This window comes from Harmonia axyridis, chromosome 3, assembly GCF_914767665.1.
Source record: "Harmonia axyridis chromosome 3, icHarAxyr1.1, whole genome shotgun sequence".
Classification (NCBI taxonomy): Eukaryota; Metazoa; Arthropoda; class Insecta; order Coleoptera; family Coccinellidae; genus Harmonia; species Harmonia axyridis.
Window position 1 is genome coordinate 25542686 of NC_059503.1, and position 23917 is coordinate 25566602.

Sequence of the window (23917 nt, forward strand, 5' to 3'; positions counted from 1 at the left end):
TCATACCGATTTAAAAAAAAATAAAACACCGCATAAAACCTTAGTTTCATAATTTAAGCCACTTTTGAGAAATTAGGTTTGTATTAAAAAGGTTATGTTTATTTTGAAAACGCCTCGGAATATCAAATTAAAGGAAGAGACAAAATCTATTCTGAAGATTTCATTGTATTGACCAATTATCCTCCTTGGTGGTTAAAAAAAAACACGCGCTTCCCCTGTATTCTCCGAACCTGACCTTTTTTTTTTTGAAGGATTTCAGCAGTAATTTTTGATGTTCAAAAAGTCATAACAATGTTTCAATGTCCATTTTGATATATTTCACGGTTTCCAAGATATTATAATGAAAAACTTTTTTTCAAAATTCAATACTCGGTATTTTGAAGAGGAATCATTCGAGGACCTCATCCCCTTTCACGGGAATTCAAAATATTGTTGAGTTTGAGATTATCAATATAAAATCGACGAAATTCTACGAAATTTTTATGAAATGACTTTAGGATGCCTTTCCTCTCCAATGGCGGCTCGTCGTATGAAGTACAGTGACTTATAGCGTATTCGACTGGCTGCACCAGTGTGAATTAATTCGAAATTTTGTAGTGCTAAATGACATAAGTAGCTCGAATTAATTCGAACTGGTGCAGCCAGTCGAATACGCTATTAATACAACACAGTGGCGACAATTCGTTCAAATTGAGCCTACCAATGGCCAACTATATGGCTTCACCATAAAACTCAAGAATACAATTGACTGAACTGAACTGACTTACTGACTGTCAAAATTAAAATCATTGTGCCTGATGTTATTTGATTGTATATAGAATAAATTTATTCAACTGAAGAATACTACAGTGATTTAATAAAATGGGCCATACATTTTTACTAGATCCCAAAAATCAGGTAAATGGTCAAACGGAGAATTTAACATTGCTTTGAACCTTTTATTTTTTATTGTATCAATCCTCCCTTTTAGAGAATCAAGCCTCCCATGATTAGGGAGGTTTGAGACACTTTGCACCGACAATTTCAAGAACTCATAATCAAGGTTGAAATTTTCATTTTTAGCTATTAAATATTGCTATACGTTCAAGAAAAGTCCTTAAACTTCACTCTGACATAAATGGATTGGTAAATGTTAAACACAAATTCTTTATTAACGATTTTGTAAAAAATGTATCAACCCTCCCCAGTTTTCCCTACTCTGAATAGACCAATAGCAGTCTGTCATCATATTCCAATAATTTCATTATAAATTCGATATCAACTGAAATGTAATTTTTTGTGCAGTTTGCAGTTTCCCAAATCATTATTTCATTTTTTAAATGACGACAGACAGATAGCGGGAATTCAAACTATTCCGAAGAACACCACCTTACAGAACTCTGGTAACTTCTAGCCAAAGCAACAGGTGGACTATCTCAAAAAGTACAATAAAAAATCAAATCAGTGCACACATCAAGGTTTCTAGGCACGAAATGCGACCAAACTCTTACATTCAATTCTGTCAGAAATAGACAGGAAAATAGACACAAAAAGACAGTTTAAAAAGGGGTAAGGTTTACTTAATGGGTAACCGAGTTCATTTGCATAATTGGGTCAGGAGCTTTTTGTGGAATCATTATCAGTTACATTTTATCTTGCTCTTTTTAAGTTTCAAGAGATCCAACACGAATCTAGTGATTTATACAAGCTATTAAATGACTTTGAGCGTCCCTAGCTTTCGTTTAAAGAATATAGCAGTCAGGTTATCTCTCTGGAGTTGTTTTATTTACAATTTTTTTTTTGGAAAATATATTCACTGTCTGCTCTAAAAATCCCCAATATAAAAAAACATATAAACTAAAGCATATATTAAAGTGAAAACATACATTGAAATTATGTAAACAAAAAAAAATCATTATTTAAAACTTTCCTTAAAGAAATCAATAAATTTAATCATTATATATGAAATTATATATACAATACAGTAAATCACCAATAACATATTTGATAGAAGGAAAAAAAATTTCCAAAAAAATCTCTAAAAACATCTACGATGATTTACTTAATAGTTGTTTCAAAAGAAACTTGTAAGTTATAAAAATATTCATTGCAAAAGTGTGACACTTTGTCAGGAGTCAACATGTGAAATAGATCAATACAATATTAACTGTGAATCAACCACATAAAATAAAAATTCAGATACATTGCATTTCTCACTTTTCTACCTCTTCTTCATCCCAATCATCCATCAACTTATGAACAGTTTCCTGAGCAACCTCTTTCTTGACAGCTTTTGTTTTATTATCAGATTGTTGGGAATCAGTATCTTCCCAGTCATCTAAAATTGACATTGTTGTCGATTCTTTTGTACCTTCACTATGTTTATCTTGTGTATCTTCTTCATCCACAATCTGCGATGAATGTGGCGATACTGTGCTCTCTTGGTTTTCAGGTTCTTTTTCACAATGAGTAATTTCAATGCTGTTTTCATTACTAGATTCCGCTTCCTGTTTTTCATTGGGTTCTGGTTCTTTCTCACATTCCATATCAACTGGGTTGTCCGTAGGCGAGTAAGGTTTCTGTTCATTTTTTTCAGATGATGGGGAAAGTGGTTTTTCTTTCACAGGTTGACTTTCCTTTGAACTATCAAACTCTACCTCTGCATTATCTATAAAATAATTTTGCTATACTATGAGATAAAAAAGTATTTAATTTAAATTATTTTGAACTGCTTTTCACTATTCAACTTATTGAATTATATTACAACAGTAATTTCAAACAAAATCCGTCCAATTACATACTGAGTGGGCCATTGAAAACGAAACAGCGGCTCTGTAGGTCGCCAGAACCGAGTTATATAAAAACGCTCGGACACGTCAACAACATTTTCGAGGGGGACATCGTTCGCGATGAAATTCACCCGAAATACATTCCATCCCTCGGAGCTGTGACCGCCACCCCTAAATTTTTAAATGTCACCATATGGCAAGTAATACCTCATTTGAAAGGTAGTTTTCTTCTTAATATCAAACAACAAAAATAAATTAATTCTATCGATTCGTTTTCGAGATATAGGACTTGAAGTTGGGAAATAACTTTTTATTCACTCAATCAATAAAAATAAGATCTAACATTGCAACTGTTTAAAGATAATTATCATTGTCAATGAATTAAATGTTCAAACTGTCTACCACCCATTTCCATACAATAGTACAAGTTCTGTTCAAAATGAGACCTCACATTTCGTAGCATTTCCGGCGTTATTCGACGGCATTCTTCAATGATTCTACGTCGCAAATATTCCAGAGATTCTGGTTCGGTTTCATAGATTTTGTTTTTCAAGTGACCCCACAGGAAAAAGTCGAGTGGGGTTAAATCTGGAGATCTGGCTGGCCACTCTATAGCGCCTCTTCTTCCAATCCAACTTCCAGGAAACATTCTATCTAAAAACGCCCTAACAGGCTGTGCATAATGTGGAGGTGCCCCGTCTTGTTGAAATTTCAAGTGGTCTTTATGGTAACGATCGTCATTTGAATGATTTCTACTAATTGTGGATAAACAAATTGATTCAATAATTCCAAATAAGTTTCTCCAGTCAGGTTACCGTCGAGAAACACTAGTCCAATCAAACGGTCCCCAAAAATACCGGCCCAAACATTGAGTTTTTGGGGAGTTTGAGTATGGACTTAGTGGAAAACATGTGTATTAGCATCTGACCAATAACGACAATTATGACGATTCACAGTCGAATTCAAAAAGAATGTAGACTCATCAGAAAAGCAGATGTTGAAAAGGAAATGGTAAACAGATCGTTTCATTCCTTGACAATGATAATTATCTTTAAACAGTTGCAATGCTAGATCTTATTTTTATTGATTGAGTGAATAAAAAGTTATTTCCCAACTTCAGGTTCCTATATCTCGAAAACGAATCGATAGAATTAATTTATTTTTGTTGTTTGAAATTAAGAAGGAAACTACCTTTCAAATGAGGTATCACTTGCCATATGGTGTCATTTAAAAATTTAAGGGTGGCGGTCACAGCTCCAAGGGATGGAATGTATTTCGGGTGAATTTCATCGCGAACGATGTCCCCCTCGAAAATGTTGTTGACGTGTCCGAGCGTTTTTATATAACTCGGTTCTGCCGACTTACAGAGCCGGTGTTTCGTTTTCAATGGCCCTCTCTGTATAAACACTTGGGGCATCGTGAATTTATGCGCCCAGAATTGGTTTTCCAACAACTATAGAACTACACTCAAAACGTGATATAATAATGTCAATGTTCTATTTTAGACGGTTTTCCATAAAAACAAGATTTTATTTCTTATATTGTAAGGAAAGAAATATCGACTTTGTTTTTTCAGGTAACTTGTAAATAAATGTTGTTATCAAATTTATTGTTTTATTCTTAATATCAGATATTGCTTAAGATATCAGTGCCGAAAAATCGATTTGAAGAAATTAATCCTTTTGTGTAATGTTCATTGCATTATAGATTTTTAGGTTCATGTCTCAATGAAATCTAATCAACAATCCAAAATGTTATAAGGTAGAAATACATCTTGCAGCTTAAATTATTGAAAGAATCCAAAAATATATATATAATTATAAATTATTTAAAAAAATTCAATGCTTCAATGTAATCGATTAGAATTGAAAAAATAGAGATATTTTTCATTTTACTATAGAAAACTCACCGTTATTTTCTTTTTCAAGCGAACCTTCAGTGATATCTTCATCATCTTTATCTATTGATTCATCTATTTCCATCATTAGATCTTTCTCACTATCAGAAGGTTGTTTATCTTGTGTTTCTTCAGTGTCAGAATGATCCTTCTCTATATCTTTATTTTCAGAAGTGTACATTTCTTCGCTGGGTTTGGATGTACATTCTTCTACCAAACTGGTGTCCTCTACTTCCATTGGTACTGGTGTCTATAATTGAACAGCAAGTATTAAAAATTAATTTTCAGACAAAAATAGGTATCTAAAAAATTAAATTAATCCTAACCTGAGATTCTACTTCACGTTGCTCTGAATTGTCAGTGGATCTTTCGGTAGAATCTACAATTTCTTCAGTACTTTTTTCAGGTTCAACTTCATCTATAGCACTCATACTGGAAGTTTGCTCCTCTACTGTTTCATTCGATATTGAAAGATTTGGCGTAGAAGCTTGTTGTTCCACTATAAAAATATAAGATAAAAATAAAAATCAATTCAAATGAAAACGTTAAAATTCAATTAACCACAAAAAATATAAATAAATGAAACATTGATAAGGCATTTACTTGCTCGGGGAGATATATCCATAATTAAGGAGTAATTTGTAAAATTTTTCACTAAATTAAACCTCGCATATCTTAAAATGGTATGTTATGCCGGAATCAATGAAAAATAATCTCGTTTTCTAAAATTATTCAGTATTCCAATAGTGACCTTGGATTATCTGTAATTGTTTTCTTCATGCTAATTTTGTATAGTTTTATAGATCGTCGAGGATTTAACATGGAAACTATTAAAAGTATAAAAAAATATGTATATTTCAAGAATATATCTTTTAGTAATAGAAAACTTCAAAATAAAATTCATTCAATTGTGAAAGATAGTATAAACTGCAAGGGAAAAAACATATTTTTTTATTCATTTATTGTACAACTTTACGAGTCACCCTGAATAAGAGCAAAAATATTCAAGAACTTACCAACAGGTTCTTCACTTTGGGATTCCTTTTTTTCCTCAGGTTGCCCATCATCTGGATTCACTATGTTTTCTTCTAATGCACTTGATTGTTGATTCTGCTCTTCAACTTTTGGGTTCTCAACATATCCCTCAGGTTCTTGAACAACCTCTGTTATCTTAGGTTTTTGATCTTCATAAAATGGTTCTTGTTTCAATTCTTGCCCTCCATCAATTTCCCTTTGTATCATTTCAATTGTTTCAATAGGATTTTCTGTTGGTTCACTCATAACAATTTGATTGGCAGATGTTGTTGCAATAGCGGCTCCATTCCTTATTTCAAGCAATCCTGTCTCTGAATTAACCATAATATTTCCCTGCAATATAAAAATAAGGACTTCTTATTGGAAGTAATAAAACAAATATCAGTTTTTTAATTCACTCACAATGGACATAACGTTATAATAAAGTTGAGATAACCACATCCTTTCAACAGAATTTTTGTAGTGATGTAATGAACACTAATAAAAATACTATATTATTTTATAAGGAGAAGAGGAGAAATGTCAGTTTTCATGGCGAGCCTGCGTTTACCCGCCGAACGTAGTGAGGCGCGCAATTGTAGGCGAAATTGAATTTTTCAACTGGTTTTTATCTTTTTATCCCTAGGATTGTAATTTACTTTGAGATATCCAGGTAATAGACTGTAAAACTTTACCATATGATAAGGTGGACTGGTATCGGGACAAATTTCAAATATATCAATAATGGAAACTGAAACATATACGTTTATTAACTGGAATGTTGCTCTGAATAAATTTCCCATATGTTGAAGAAAAAAATTGTAATAATACTGTAATTGAACTTGGAAAGAAAAATCGATATTAACTATACCTATCAGTAGCGGAGTTACTTATGCTACCGATCTTTCTGCTGAACGCGCCCAATAGCTGATTTAAGAAAATCAAAAACAAAATTAACCTAATAACTATACCCTGGGAAATATTCATGCAAACATCCAACATAAGTAAATGAAAAAATAAAATGACTAAAATTCAGAACTGGAGAGCAAGTTCATTTCTTTATCTAAAACTAAAAGAATATAAAATTTTTACCTGGGAAGTTATAAATTGTCCTTGCTGACCATCAGCAGGGTGACTATACAGTACAACAATATTTGAATTATCTGTACTGATTCCACTATGTCCTTCTTTGTAGTCCTGATCAGTTAGTACCATAACTAATTCATCATTACTTGGTAATCCCTCAGCTGAAAATTAAAAAGTTAACTCAGAAACATCATGGGATAGATTGAATATCATAAAAAAAAAGAAGAAAAAACGTTAAATCAGAAGCTTTCAGGTGCATATATTTTTCCAACCAAATTTAGAATAAATATTTTTGCTTCGTTATGGATTATATACTTTATAGGTGCTTTCCAGTCAGGTGCGTGACACTCTGGGACTCGGCGCACTAGAGCCTCACGCCCTTGACTGGAACGCGCCATAAACAAACTGTCGAATTGAATACCACAAAAGAATTTCTCTGGTTCAGAGAACCTTGATTGTTTCCCATTTAATTTCTAAATTTCAGTTCAATCGGCTGGGTATTTTTTTTAAATTATTTAAAACAATATTTCATAGTTGTTTGTATAATTTTGGAATCATCAACTGACTTTGCCCATTAACAAACGTAACCGATATATTTGGATCCTGAACCTACTTTGAAATTAAGAAGTAACCAGCACATTCCGTTCAAGAATTAATTATCGTGGACTGGCAGAAGGACGGAAAGAATCGGTTTTGACATCGAATTCTTCATCAGTAAAACCCAATCATTTCAGATCATTCGCGATAACTGTTTCAGTGAAACAAGAGCGCCAAAATACTTCAAATTATACATTGTTGTTCAACATTTCCTTCTTTCTCATAGAATATCTCAAATCTTAAAAAAAACAATTCACAAAATTCCAATAATTTTGGACTCATGTATTCCACCTTAGATCTTTCGACTTAAGCACTATCACTATATCCAATAAAATATGAGCTAAAATGGCAATCACATTGATTATATTAAGGTAGGAATCATTGTGACCAAATTAACTCATAGAATGTGTATGAAACAATGAAACCATCTACAACCGCAACTGAATTCCAAATCCAAATTACATTAAAATTGGATAAGAAAAGAATTATAGAAGTTGCAGCTGTTACAAGAATTGTAACCAACAGATTGACAGACACTGACAAACACAAAACAAAGTTGTTGATTGTAGGAAATGCATTTTGCGTGCAAAAATTCATAATAATAATAATAATCTTTATTCTCATAATCAATATATGAACAATACATGAGAAGAAAACACGTCACAAATTACAATATTCTAAGAAGTAAATCAGAGATTAAATTTAGTTTTATTCCAAAAGGAATCAAGGAATCACAATACTTTCTCAACCTTTGGTAGATTGAAGTAATATTTCGTGATTGTTTCAATGATAAAATATCAATTACTAGTATCTGTAAAAACAAAATTTTCTTCTGATAGTAATATGTCCTCTATCATTGGTAGACATGGGAGCAATCAAAAAATAAATATTCACCTGTTACATTTCTAGTGTCAATTGGTGGAAGGATATATTCAGTTTGATTATTTCCTGTTTGCTGAGCTTGATTATGAAGAATAAACTGTTGATTTTCATCCAAAACCACTATATCAAGTAATCCCAAACTAGTAGCTATAGAAGTTGGCACAGAAACATGATTTTTTGACTGGTTCAATGCTAGAGTTTCAGTTGTATTATTCTTGCTAACTGGTACAGTCACATTACTGATAATCTTCACCTGTAAATCAAAGAAATATTATTTAACACGTTAACTGCCACCAGGTGCGTACAAAGGACTTATTACTTGAAGCGCCAAACGAAACTGTGGCGTATATCTAAAATTACTATGTGCTTTTCTCCACTAAATATTGACATATCATTGTGGAACTAAAAGCGCATATCATAATTTTGAATTAACATTTTCTTTATGACATTTTTGAACTTTGGAAAGGTTAACATTCTACAGCAATTAGGTGATTTATTATAAAGTCTTATGCACATATAATAGTGAAAGTTTTGCGTTTCAAACTACACGGCTCAGTTATTCAATTAATTCGGAAAACTTATGAGTAAAAAATGTATCGTATTTTCTCTGAATATAAGCAATCTGAAGTGCGTCACTGATAAATAACATGAAGTTGTACATGTAAACAAGGTAACTGGCAGAAAATTGAAAACGGAGTTAGGTCACTTTCAAAATAAACGGCTCATATATAAATTGTATAAAAAATATAAGAACTAATATGAACACGAAAATTATAGAAATTGCCGTGACACAGCTCTATCTGGAACGAAACTGAACTAAAAGGATGATGTTTGTAAGGAATTCAATAATTAATAAACAGTAAACAACGGCGCTACGAGAGGTTAGTCATCAACAAATAAGTACTTGATCGTGTAACTAAGTAAGTTCGGACTAACTGAAGCCTAGGACCTGTCGAGGGCGGATTAGAGAGGTTCTAGTGTATTTCCAATTACAATACAAATACAATAAGAAAGGGATTTTGATTATATATATATGGATGTAGTATGCTTAGAAACAACCGTAAATACTCTACTAAAACCAAAATCAATGATCGAGTTCCTCAAATTATGTATCTATTATGTTGTTATGTATAATAATGTATTCATCTTTATGTATGACTTCTATTCAGTTGGGGTTGAGTTGAGCAGGATGTGCACTGAGTGCATTACTGAACTCCGCTTTTTTTCACACATAATTTTTTATTTAGTTTGAGGGAATATTTTACAAAAGATTTAACTGTGAAAATTAAATCATTATTATTATTTTAAATTTAATAGCTGACAAACCTTATTTTGTTGTGTTTCAGAAACAACATATTCCTCATGTAATGATGGTTCTTCAACAGGAGTATCCATCAGATCATCACCTTCCTCCAAGTCTACCTCATCTAAACTGACAATACCATCTCTTTTGGCCTCTGCTTCATGATTTGATTTTAAATGAGACAACAAACTTATTGCAGACTGTGAGGACTTTGTGCAATATTGACAATCATAAACATTTTTTCTAGTTTTTCCCATATGTCCAGTTATTTGTAAGTGACCTGCTATAGCTTCTGGTGATATGAATGCCAATTTACAACAGGAGCATTGCATTTCTGTCTTCTTATGTTTATTCTTATGAACCTGAAGGGCTTCTTTAGACATAGCCACAAAGGGACATTGAGAACAGCTGGGGAAAACTTGATTTCCTGTATATTAAAAATGTCAATTAGAAGAAAACCCCAAATTTAATTGTTCACACAAAAAATTTAAAATTATATTATTATTATATCTTGTCAATTTTACAATATGGTTTATAATTTCCTTCCACATAAATTCACAACTTTATAGGCAGGGAATATCATATAAGGTATAAAAAACCTGTCTGTTTGCCGCCTAGAGCTTTGCTTGAATATTCTAGAGCTATTAGCATGCAATTTGGTACAACAATAGTTTCCTATACATCCTATACATTGATCTTCCTGGCTCCAGAACACAATCCATGAATTATTAAAGCAAAAAATCATGGAAGCACATTAAAAAAAAAAAATTTTTTCCAAGAAAATTGATAACATAATCATAAAATTCAATATAAAATATTCTACGATGATTATAATAATTCCAGAGATATGAATATTTGAAATACTCATTCAGAGTACAGAATTATTAATAACCCAGGATTTGAATAAAGTTTTGGCTATTCATTGAAATTTTTTAACATTGATAATTTCAAAGGTTTTTCATTGTATCAAGATATTTTGCTCTGAAAGATGAAATAATAAACCATAATATAAAATATGCATTGTTTTAATCATTGATGGACCAAGTTATCAACAGAAAAACAACTAGTAAAGAATGTTACTTCTAAAAACATGAAAGGATAAAATTGAAATTTCCGAAAGAATATACATATTCAAAACAAATAAAAACATCAGTATAGGGGAATTAAACTTACCAGAAGGCTTTATTCCATGTTTAGTGAATTGATGATAAGAATGCTGTTCATTTTTGGAAAATGCGATACCACAATATTTACAAATCCTTGTATCAAACTTCACATTATGTACATCAGTCATATGTTTTCTATAAAGATAGTAAAGCATAAACTCCAAAGGTTCTCCATGTGCTGTAATACATTCCTTGCAAGCCCATATACGTTCCTTTGAATCGGATTTAATAACTTCTGGCTTAAATACACTAGTTTTTCGCAAAACTGTCTTCACTGGAGGCTTTTCCACATTTTGTTCAGAAGGACTACAATCTTTAGGTGTCTCTTTTTCAGTGTGAGATTTTGAGACTATCTTCAGTTTTATGTTTTTCTTTTTTTTGACCAAATGGGGATATTTCTTCAAAATTTCAGAAACTATTTTGGTAGGATCAAAATTTGATGAACCCTCATTAGCTATTACACTAATAGTAGTGTCTCTTTCATTTTCAACTATTTTTATCCTTTTGGGAGATTTATCTAATAAAGATTCAGCTTTCCTTTTCTCACTACCATTACTATTGGTTTCATTATTCAATTTATCTTCAATTTTGATTTCATTAATACCATCATTTGAAGTTTGTTTCTTAAGGGCATCACCTGGATTAAAAAAAAATGAATCCAGAATTATTAACTGAACAGAGTAAATAAAGATATTTTTTATTTATAAACATACCAGAGTAACTTTAGAATATGTAGGCTCTGAAACAGGGATGTATTTCATTCATGAAGGACTTGGGATATCATTAGGAAAGGACTATATGCAAATAATGAATTACATTACATACATCCTCTGGAGTTGAAGATAGAAAAGTTCCAAATCCAATTATACATACTCTGAAAGGATTTCAGCTAGGTATATTTCATGTTACCCAATATACCACTTAATTTACATTATTTTTAGAGGATTTTCAAGGAAAAATAAAGTGCAATGTCTTCTGAGTAGTTTTTCAAAATACTCACTTTTACTAAGGACAGTCTTAACTTCATCCTCCCTCAGTAATGGCTTGCTATTATAAGAAATATCGCCAAAACCTGATATATCCATTGTGTCCAAATTAGGCAAATCCAAATCATCTTCTGGCCATTCAAATCTTGTGGGTTTAGCTTCATCTAAAGCTAAAGGATCAGTACTTCTATTGAATGAATCAGAACGCGATGAGAAACTGGAATTACTTGAACATGCAGTTAGAGATTTCCTTTTCCAACCTGTTAACTTTCGTGGAGGAAAAATAGGCGGAGGATCAGTAGTAACAGGTTTTGATATTACTTTCTTCATTTGAGAATGTGATTTAGGTACAGGTTTGATTTCTTTCACCTGAACTGCTTTTGTTATTTTCTCCGGCTTGTTCAATAACGCAGTTTGTTTTTGAGCATCCAATAGTTTGGTTAGAACTGATATATGCATGAGATCGGCTGCTTGACATAGCCTATTGTATATTGATAAAGGATATTCCAACATTCCTGTGTACATGAAATTAATGATTGGAACCACAACATCAGGTTGCAAAGTTTCCGGCATCAATATAATATTATCGTCAATGAGTCTATCAGATTGTTCTAATAGTTCAAAATATTCAGTACATGCATTCAAAACAAGTCTGTGTACTTTCAACTGAACATTCCCTTGAAATTGTAAGGTTAAGTCACAATAGTCTGTTTTGTTAAAAAATAGTTGCAGCCGTTGGAGGAAAAACACTCCCCAGTTATCCACTCGCACTTGTTTATTTTCTTCCATAGTTTGTTTTTCGTTGTAACCGTTATCCGATACACTATTCTGAAAAATATTTTCGAAATCATTCATGTTATATACGACCAGTAAATATGGTAAATTGTTTATACATAAGACACACTAGATTTCTTTTTTTCCATCAACACATCACGATACATATAGAGAATGCAAAATACATATTTATGTTCGTTTGTTTTCAAATGAAATAAACTAACCTTCTATATTTCACTTTTAACAAAATATCAGCTCCATCTCTACCATTATTTCACAGACCGAGGAACGCGTAACTAAATGCATCATTGATTGACCCGCCAGAGAAATAATTATAACTTCGTCCTTGTAGGTGGCGATACTATCTATTAAAGATGGCCGTTTGGAATATGAAATAATTTCATCTACTCGATATGTGGAAAATTTGTTCATCTCCTACAATTTCTGGTTTTTCAATAAAATATGAGACTCCTCATAAAATTTTTTCTTACATTTGTGAATACGAAACTACATATAAAATTAGACTTCAAATAATTGTGAATTAAACAGCGCTATCTATACGACATAACAGTAAACAAGACTTATAGAAGTAGGAACAATAAAAAAAAACTAGGAATTCGATTTGAAGTGGAGCAAAGTACGTTAATTTCAGTATAGCAGCATAATTTGCTTTTTAGAAATACAAATAAAAAATTTTGATTTATTGGAGGTTTAGAACCTACTTCATACCAATTCGAAGTAAATATTGCTATCCTTCAGTTCTAATTCTAATCATATTCAATATTGGGAAAAATCTTTTGTAATATATTCAGAAGTATGTAGTAGTGAATCATATTCTCATTAAATAGGTATTTTAGCCAAAAATATTATCACATAAGTATCTGATTAGTCAATGCAGTACGATAACAAACACATTGAAATCCCATTTCTTCTTGGTAGAGGCGCAATATTTCCGTCCCAAACGCCCGGGAATATTTCCATTTTCATAAACTAACAAAACAAACTACCAAGAAATTTTACACTATAGCTTTTTATTGAACTCTCTTGTCACAAAATATCACAACAAGTATGAAAAAAACTATATAACAAGTGATAAAACTTAATAACTACAATATCGAAAAACCAAAGACATAATCAAGGCGCCTGTTTGCACGGACTATTCGATAAATTGGTAATTCACCATTTTATAAGAGTCCGGCTCAAAATGGCGGAAGCGCGGGGCCCGCATATTTATATCCTCCTGGGACATAATAGAAATACTGGGTAATATTTCCCTCCTGTCAAAAATTCTATGTATATGGAGAACAATTATCGAAAATAACAGCGATAATTGCATTGTAGGAAGCGAAACTGCACTGCGATAATTGTTCTGTTCATAGATGCATAGTTTCTATGTATCTTACACAGATCGAATCTATGGCAATTTCATTCTACATCAGTTTGACAAGTGATGTAACAGTTTATTCGGGAAATATTCCCCCGAATTACACTCGTGCATCCAAATGATCGGATAATTTCGCATTCCAGCGTGTTTTCTTTGAAAAACTGCATTCGGTCATTTTCATTTTTGGAGAAAGAGCCCGACACCGAAGGTGGAGGGCTCTTTCTCCAAAAATGCAGTTTTTCTGATAACACGCTGTCATGCAAAATTATCGGTAATTTTGATGCACTTGTGCAATTACTTACGATAATTAACCCTCCCCCCCTCCTCCAGAAGTTTTTCAAAATATAAAATTTCAGAATTCTCTCAAAGACGAAGAATGAATATTTTTCCATAAAACGAACCAATATACACTTTACTTTTCTTTAAGAATCGACAAGCCAACAGAAAATCAGACCCTTTTTACGGTTTATGAGTTTATTATCGCTAGCAAGATGATTTACTTTTATTGCCCTACGAGCACTTGTTCGAGATTTATTATTTTCCTTCATCTACCCGTATCGTCGGCGTCCCCCTTGTTTTGCCATATGTGATTTTAGCATTCGTCATTGGTATACACTTACCCGTTGTTTTCGGTTTTTTGTATCATTTTCCTCACAAAATATTAATAGTGCATAGTGCATTTATCAAAGAGCTGCACTGAGTTATTCACATCGAAAAATTGTCTGTGCTGTTTTAAAATTTAATGTGTATCATTCAAATTGCAATTCATTTGTAAAGACCTCAATTTTGAATTGACTATACAGGGTGTTTCTGAATTGGAGGTACAAACGAAAATGTACAGATTCCTCGGATCATTTTAAGAAATGAAGTACTCCATAACGTGGGTCTGGAAAAGATTTGTTTTCGAGATACAAATGTTAAACTTCAAGTTTTTTTTTTCATAGTACGTTCCCTTCACAAGATACTTTTAACTTGAATTTGACATAGATATTCCAATTTAAAAATTGTATAATGTGGTATGCTAATTTTGAATGCAAATCTACAGGGTGATATTTTTTCTGGAAGAGTGCCCGCTTCTTTCCACCAGACCTTTATTTTTATGAACAACTGGTAGTTTAGAAAAATGTAAAAAGAAACTCTGGTACAGTATATAGATTTAGTACTACACTTAATGGTTTCTTGTCAAACAATTTTTCAGTAATCCTCAGGAAAATTCTAATCATTTCAAGATCCAGTGAGCTGTGATGAATAAATAATTAATTATAAGTTTTGGTACTTATTTATCCAATCTGTAGAGATGATCAATAAAGATTCGATAAACTGTTATATGCATCACAAAAAAGTAGGATTACAAGAACACCCAGTATCTCGAAAACAAAGCATTTGAGGGCCCATGTATAGGAATTTTTCATTTTTCTTCGTACCTCCAATTTAGGAACAATCGAATGGTATGAACAATCGAATCAAAAAAATTCTATTATTTCGAGTATTTTTGGTTCAAACTTCTTCATCAAACCTTTCTTTCTCATAATACAGATTTGAGTAAACGTTGTCATCAAAAAAGTTTTTTTTGATTACCCCCCCAAGAAAAAAAAGATCTACGCACTTGTTCCGGGACCGTAATTCCTGTCGACGCCCCTGTTAACAACAGGGCCGTCGCTAGGGGTTATGCGGTCGCCAAAGACGTCATTTCAGGTTTGGCCAACAAAGCTAACTTATTATGAAATTCAAGTACCGAATGAGACTTAATCGGGCCAGAAAAAACGGGAAAGAAAAAATTATACTCATAAATTTCCAGATGTCGCTTTATTCCCTTCTGGTAATGTTGAAGATTCATTGACACTGAAAAACGCATGCACTCATCATGCTTGTTTATTGCTTCTTTGGGGTGGCTTCTGATGATGATTCAGGCTCAATTTTTTTTTTCAACACTCCAATCAATATTTATTCCTCAGAGGAATGTGAAGTATACGAGAAACAATTCCATTTCACAATTTCCACCTCTTAATCTTAATTGTTTCGAAATAGACAGGGTGCACCAAAATACTGTGAATGACCATGATTTTCTTACGAAACACCCTATGTTGTATTGAAATTTCAGATTGTATGGAATAAATGAACCCAATTTTGTTCGAAGTTTCATATATGCTTCAACCTTATCGTTTTTGAGATATTTAGATTTTTATGAAGTAAAAAAACCTACCTAATAACATAGTATAAGGAATGCCAACAAGATAACCCAAATAAGGGCATTTTGAGTTATCGCAGCCTACCACTTAAAAACTGATTACTGACTACTGAGCATGCCAGGTGGTTCTTAAACTTTGAAACTCTGTGGTACTCAGAATAAGAGAGATAGGCCAAACATATGTTATATATTCGAAATCAGGGGAAAAAGAGCTAGTCAAATATAGAAAAATATACAGGGTGTTCCATTTGAAAAAATGAAGTTGTAATCAATATGTGGCCCACTCTGTATATATTTCGTTTTGTGAAATCATTTTGAAAAACACTAGTCGATTTCGTGAAACTTTGGTAGAAAACATTTTTTTTGTACCTCTTTTAGTAACAAAGTTAAAGGGGAGGTCAAATTATGGTGAAAAACCCGGTACAATTAGGCAATTAGGGCGGTGAAATTTAATTTTACCGGGGCGCCAAAATGTCTGGCGACGGCCCTGGTTTTAAGGCCCTCTAAGTCTAAAGCCTAAAGCCCACTCCCCTGGCTACGCCCGTGCCAGGTGTTGCTTACTCTTTGTGATCATTCAATAATTCTTTATCTTCTAATTTTGTTGTTTACTTCAGCGTTTTCGAGAAAATCTACACTGGTAACAGAAAAGTTTTCTCGATGAAAAATAAGATTTTTCTCCTTATGTATGCACTGATTTTTACCACTTTTGAAACTCAAAATCAATCAATTTCTCACTTAATTACATTCAGCACATTTAGAAACGAAACTTAAATTATATTTAATTATTTATTCAACTTCAAATAAATTATGAGATGAACAATTGACGTTAATCTTTGAAACTGATATTTTTATTAATAAAATCAAAGAGGTATTAATTATTACATCTATAGTAATAAATAATAATAATAACCTTTATTTTTCCATAGAATTCACAAAATCATGCATTGAACTCTAAAGCCCTTTAATACACAAATGAATAAATAAACCAGGAATTTAAGCTAACAATGGAAAAAAATAATATCATATTCATTCAAACATCTATAACCTTGTGTATGGTTGAATTTGGATAATTTGGTATTAATAACGATGACGAATTAGATTGATAATGTAAGATTTTAATCTTCATTTAATTGTATTATTCAATTTCATTTATTCAGCTATGGATTTGTTGATTTTTTTCAACTAGAATGATTAGACTTATTGAATTTTATCGTTTTTCCATAAATGGTTTCATTTAATTTCAGCTAATAAGTAGTAAAGGGTGTTTTTTTAGAGCTATAGAACTTTAAATTGCAATAAAACAACGATGGATTATTCGATTGACATGAATTTTACTTATCCGCAAGATAATCTTGTGGCATTACATTTTAAATATGATTTCTGGCATATGACCGCCACGGCTGGCTCGGATGTAGTCCAATCTGGACGTCCAATTTTCGATGACTTTTTCCAACATTTGTGGCCGTATATCGGCAATAACACGGCGAATGTTGTCTTCCAAATGGTCAAGGGTTTGTGGTTTATCCGCATAGACCAATGACTTTACATAGCCCCACAGAAAGTAGTCTAGCGGTATTAAATCGCAAGATCTTGGACATGTTGCGCGGTCTTGTTGGAACCACAGCTCCTGGACATCATGGTTGTTCAATTCAGGAATGAAAAAGTTAGTAATCATGGCTCTATACCGATCACCATTGACTGTAACGTTCTGGCCATCGTCGTTTTTGAAGAAGTACGGACCAATGATTCCACCAACCCATAAAGCGCACCAAATAGTCAGTTTTTCTGGATGTAAAAGTATTTCGACATACACTTGAGGATTAGCTTCACTCCAAACGCGGCAGTTTTGTTTGTTGACGTATTTTCGAAATAAAATTGCACTATTTTTTTTTTGTCAATGAATCAGGGGGTTAGATTGAACAGTACGCTCGATGCAGTGTGCTGGATCTCGCCCTTTCAATTGTCTCTATAGTTGTAAGAGTTTTGTTATTGTTTTTCATGAAATAATTGAATAAAGACCTTTATTATTATTATTATTATTATTATTATTATTTGCTAGCGTTGTTCAGGCGTGAGTCTATACATGATGAATTGCCAAACCAAACTGAGAATAAATCACTTAACAGCTGTTAAATCGGTCGCCATCTTGAACAGTAATGCCAACTCAAAGTTATATATCTCAAAAAAAAACACCCGTTATTATTTTTGGAGAATTTAGTGTTTTAAGTTATTCTATAGAGAAGAAACTGAATGGGCCTTAACAATGAAACAATGTTTGCTTCAAACTCAATTTAATTAAATATTTTTCAACACATTTTACTTCATAAATCATGATGATATATCATATATTTTAAAATTTAATATTCTTCATATAATAAAATTAATTTAGTATTCAATAGGTAATTCAACATTTTGACTAGTTAAACATATCACATTATCACCTCAAGGAATGTTTGGAATCTCAGAAGAATATCATTCAACTTCTCAGTCTTCATTCATTAATCTGATACTATCTTCAGTAGATGGCCTTAAGGTGTTAGAAGTCAACAAAGAAAATCTATCAGCATGATAATTCTGTGACTTTATATTAGAACGTAATGGTGGCGAATCCTCGATATTATAATGTTTCGTCTTCAGTTCGTGTTTGAATTTTTCTTTCACCTGAAAAATATTTTTTACTTGTGTAAAATATATTTTGTAATTTCGCACTCTGTCAAATGAACATAACAATAAAAAATATACATTTGCTACCTCAAGCACAAACCGTTCCTTTTATCAACTTACATCAACTTCAATACGAAGCGTCTGTTCTTCACCAGGAAATTGAAAAACTCTGAAGTTTGGTGAAGTTGGCCAAATGTTTGGAGGAGGACTTCGAATCATATGCTCATGCATCTCAGGAAGAGTTAGAGGGTCCACATCAACATCTATGGACAATTCCTTGAAAAACAGGAATGCCCCTTTATTTCAACCAGATAAATTAAACCCCGATAAGGAAGGATTTGGACTCAGTTATCAACACAAAATCATTCCACTTTTCACAGTTTTTTTGTACACGTAGAAATTCATAACGTTAAAAAACCAAAACTGAACCTCATTATATATACCGACGTTTTTTATTATTTTGAAGTTGACAAATAAGAAAGGATGGTAGAAAAAAAAATCGAAATAAAAATATAAAAAAATTTATTTCACAATTCAAATAAACAAAACATATTGAAACATTACAGAAAATAAAAAAAAGAAACATCAAAATGAAGTAATTTCACAAAAGTGATAAATTAGCTGTAATATCACAAGACAATAAATAGTTAATACATAAAGATGATAGAACTCAAAAGTATAATTCAAAATTGCGAACAAATTGATGATAGTATAAAAGTAACTAAAAGAACTGAATGGGTAAAAGAATCAATCAAATGAACTCTGGATATATTATTTCATTTGAGTGATAAGATATACGGCAAAACTATAACCTATTCTCAAACATGCAAAAACCATCGTGTCAAAGGTTACTTTTCTTATTGTTAATACATGATAAGAAAGGTTTTTTTATTCAATCTCATGAAATAATAGTCTCATTGAATATCATTCAGAAAATTTTTCTGCAAAATTTTCTTTCCTTTGATATAAGTATAAATATCAAAAAAAAATTTCAAAAGCATTATCTAGTAAACTCACTATAATAAAATACATAGATGCTCTGCCTCTATAATAGTAAACATTGTTTAAAGGCCCAATATATTAAATGTAAATCTTTGTTGTTTGAATGCTAACAGTTTTTGGGCAGAGAATTGGGAGAATTTTGGGCAGAGATCCCACAAATTATCATACATAGTTCATTTATTTTAGCAATGGCAAAACGTCAGCGTTCGAAGGAAAATTTCGTTGAACTCGTTGCCAAACTGCTAAAGCAATCCTTTTACTGCTTACATAACAAATTTGGAAATTCCATTCCGAACTTTCCTTTGTACACTGTAAGATTAATCAGTGGCGACGCTAGGGGGAGGGGCTAAAATTCTGCTGGCCTCCCTAAAATTTGACATACTAAGGCTAAAATGATTACAAAATTAGCAGAACTATAATTTCTCTTTACTTTGGCCCTCCGAAAAAAAACGCCACTGAAATTAATTGTGATTAATTCAAATTGTTATCGCAAAAAACTAACTCCCTTTAGAAAGGAGAATACAGTTGACATCTCCGATTCGCTATCCTATCCGTGACGTCATGGCGATGCCATTGCTAAAATAAATATACCTACTTTTGGTATGAAATGACGTCATAAAACGTTTTCCAGCATCGTTGCCAGACTGTGGATTTCTTCCAAGTTTTGCCACAACATCAAAATTTGGTGTAAAAATATTCTCATGCTTCGAATTTTCTAATTTTGTATTCGATTTCGAAAAATTACCAAACCAATTATGAAAGAATTGAAACAATTGAGACGACACTTGGATATCATCTAAATATTTTGTTCACGATTTCTACTTAAGAAAAGATTATTCAAAAGCTATCTCTATTTTATTTTTCTTAGGTAATATACAGGGTGATTCCTAACCACGGTACGAAACTTCTGAGTGATTCGTAAGGTCGTTTTAAGAATAAAAGGTCGTACGAACATATGCCCGGAGTTGGTTCGTTTCCGAGAAGTTAAAAAAAAACTCTGGGTATTTATAAATTATCGTAGGTTAATATTTTTTTGTAGTTTCTAATTTTTTTTATTCAACAAAAAATTTTGTTTTTGCAGTTGCTTCATCTTGAAATATACCTCCTTTTTTTTAAATTTTAACGGCCCCTGTATATCAGAAACAAAGGAACTCCGGAAATATGTTCTAAGGACCTCTTTTCTTAAAGAGGCCTAACGAATTACTGTCTGAAGTTTCGTACCGTAGTTAAATCACCCTGTAGGTATATTGATGCTATCATAATTAACTCTGATGTTGAGTTAATGAACCTCCTAAAATGTTCACTTTACTTCAAATAATAAAGATTCCGATTTAATAGAGAGGTTGTTAATTCCACCTAATCCAAAATATTTGTTTCATCACTTTCATCATGAACAAATATACACACATCATCAAAAGTCTTGGCCCTCCCTAGGTTTCTCAAGAAATAGGCAATAAATGTTCTGGAAATGATATGGATAATTTCCTTTATTTCAACTGCAATATATTTGATAGAAAATCTTTGTTTGTTAATCTTTGCTTTAAGCAGGATGAGAAAGAATAGGAAAAATGAGGAGAAATCTAAATTTATCTATTATTTATTTTTGATTAATTATAATTATCCCAAAACTGAATCAAAATTCAATAGTCCGTGTTACCACCTCCTCTTTCAATCAACTGCCCAATATGCCTAGGCATCCCACAAATCAAGTCATTAATGAAATTTTCGTTCCACTCTTCCTGAAGGGCTATACTCAATTCCTGAAAAGTTGAAGGTGGATTTTGGTAATTGGATATTGCTCTCTCTAAGTAATCCCATATGTGCTCAATTAAATTCATGTCTGGTGAGTTTGCTGGCCAGTTAATTCTCTGGATATTGTTCTCTTGAAGAATGTTTTGAACCCTTTGTGTGTGTTTGAACAGGTTGGGCATTTTCATTGTGATAAATGAAATTATGATTGGTTCAATGATGTTTTCTACGTGCATGGCACCAGTCATTGTTCGTTCAACGATAATAAGAGGGGTATGGCGACCGAACATTATACCCCCGAGCACATTATTAATCCGCCTTGAAAAGGCACAACTTCCTGGGCAACATTGAGTCGCTCTAGTCTCCTGGACCAAACTTTTGACATTGTGTGTATTTCATTAAATATAATGATCTATTCTAAATTTCATCATTTCACTTATTGGCTTTTTTATCAAAATGAGTGTTATCACAGGATGTTAAACTTCAAGTTTATGGATCAGTTTCTCAAGCTGAAGAGATTCTTTTTGTTATGGATCATTCCATTAATTTGCAATTTCAATTCGAGTTGATTAAAACTACAATCATTATATATATATATATATATATATATATATGAAGAAAAATCTTCTTTATACATATGAAGTAAACGAAAGAGAATTTCACTCCAGATTCAAAAATTTCATCTTGATATCCTTTTTTGAGAAATTTAAATTGCTATTGCTGAACTAGATGAATTTCTATAAATACTTATGTGCCTACTCTTGGAAAGTATGGCTACTGTTTTGGTGATCATCTTTCTTTGATTTAAAGGCAGATGACGTTCGCATCAAACTTTACATTTTAACATCAAACTGAAATTAATTCCTTTCCTGGTTAGAACATTTATGCATGTTTATAACTATTGAATTTTAAACCTTGTCCACTGTCAATGAAATTTTATGATAATGCATGAGTAAAGAGAAAATGTTCACACAATAAACTATTTTCATGCTGATGGAATAATCGATTATTTATATACCATAATGAATGTTGGAAAAGAAGTGGTCGAGGCAGTTGTCATTATTCATATAACGATTAAATTAGATTATTTTGGAGTCATCACATTAAAGACATATGACTTTTCAAGTGAAATATTGAAATTTATATCAAAAATAATTTCATAGTTTAATGTTTTGAATGCCTAAATAAGGCTTTTTCAATACAGATGTAGAACAATATGATAAGTACTATTAATAAGAAACCTTTTCTGTTTGCCCATAGAAACCACATTCATGAATCAGAAATCAACGCAAGAAAAGAATTTGAAGTTACTCAAAACTGCCTGCAAGAAGTTATCCAAATATTCAATACAAATTTTTTAAAGATTAGTTAGCATAACCAGTAGGTGATTTAAAAATTAAAAATACTTTTTCAATTAATAACACTGTTGAATTGTAGAACCTGCACTCTGTTTTTTACTATTATTAATTCAAATATGAAACAGTTCAAGAAAAATACTATGCAAAATGTATTTCAATCAAAATATAGATAGTAGACAAAGTTAAATGAATAAAGTTTATTTTGCCCTCAAGTAATGACCTATAATAATCTAATTTATTAGATGGAGATTTGCTTTTAATTCTAAGAGATAATAGACAATTATTGTATTTCGACATTTAAATTATGTATACAAATAACAATTGCTTCGCTACACAAACGCTTCTTCAGATTTTATTAAAAATGTAAAATCTGAAGAAGCTACTATGTAGTAAAACAATAGTTATTTATATAATTAAAAAGTTGAAATAGAATATGTCATATAATAATTATTCCAAAGAATTTGCATCTAAGAGATAAATTCCAACCGTGCCTCAATTTCTTAAGACTAGTATTAGTACTCTACAATCAGGAAAAAGTTTTACTTAAGGTAATGAAATCAAATTACCTTCGCCATCAAATTAGCATGGTCAGATTCTTCTTCCAAATTATCAATGAGTAAACTCTCTCGACTGGCAATAACTTGCTACAAAGAACATATAATTAAAAATTCTCCATATTAAATTTGAATGAATTACCTGAATGAATGGATTATCTTGTCTAGATGCTCTCAATGCCTCCATATCTTGATCTATATTTCTTACTTTACCCGGTGTCAATGTTATTGTAGATATAACAGGTGATGGTAAATTTACAGGCAAATTTGAAAACTCACCTGAAGAGACACAAAGGGACGAATGAGCCCTACCTACTAATTTATCTAAAATAATTTAAAGTTAGTTATTTGTTATATTCAAAGCACAATTTAATTATACCCTTTTTATAGGTATTCATTTCTACTAAAAATCAGCAATAGCATACTAACTGTCAGTTGAACAGTTCAGTAATGTCACCTTTTACTTCAAAATAATCAAAATTACACAGAATTCAGAAATTTGTTGTGGTACATCGGTCTCGTCTTATGCTCATCTTGCACAAGCA

The 23917-nt window shown here is 31.8% G+C and overlaps 1 protein-coding gene across 2 annotated transcripts; it reads right to left on the reverse strand.

The window, feature by feature from the left end:
* Positions 1–1832: 1832 nt before the first annotated feature.
* Positions 1833–23876, reverse strand: LOC123674565 (centrosome-associated zinc finger protein CP190). 2 transcript variants are annotated; one of them, XM_045609475.1, is made up of 12 exons: positions 23752–23876; positions 23515–23696; positions 23385–23462; positions 11714–12527; positions 10721–11350; positions 9571–9974; positions 8257–8497; positions 6772–6926; positions 5682–6033; positions 4992–5164; positions 4678–4915; positions 1833–2647 (listed from the first exon to the last, which is right to left on the reverse strand). In XM_045609475.1, exons 1-12 carry the CDS (start codon positions 23768–23770, stop codon positions 2193–2195), a joined length of 3741 nt encoding a protein of 1246 aa, XP_045465431.1. In that variant the 5' UTR covers positions 23771–23876; the 3' UTR covers positions 1833–2192. The 2 variants fall into 2 exon arrangements, with proteins under 2 accessions (XP_045465431.1, XP_045465432.1); XM_045609476.1 differs by lacking the exons at positions 23385–23462; positions 23515–23696; positions 23752–23876 and adding an exon at positions 12698–12844.
* Positions 23877–23917: the final 41 nt, after the last annotated feature.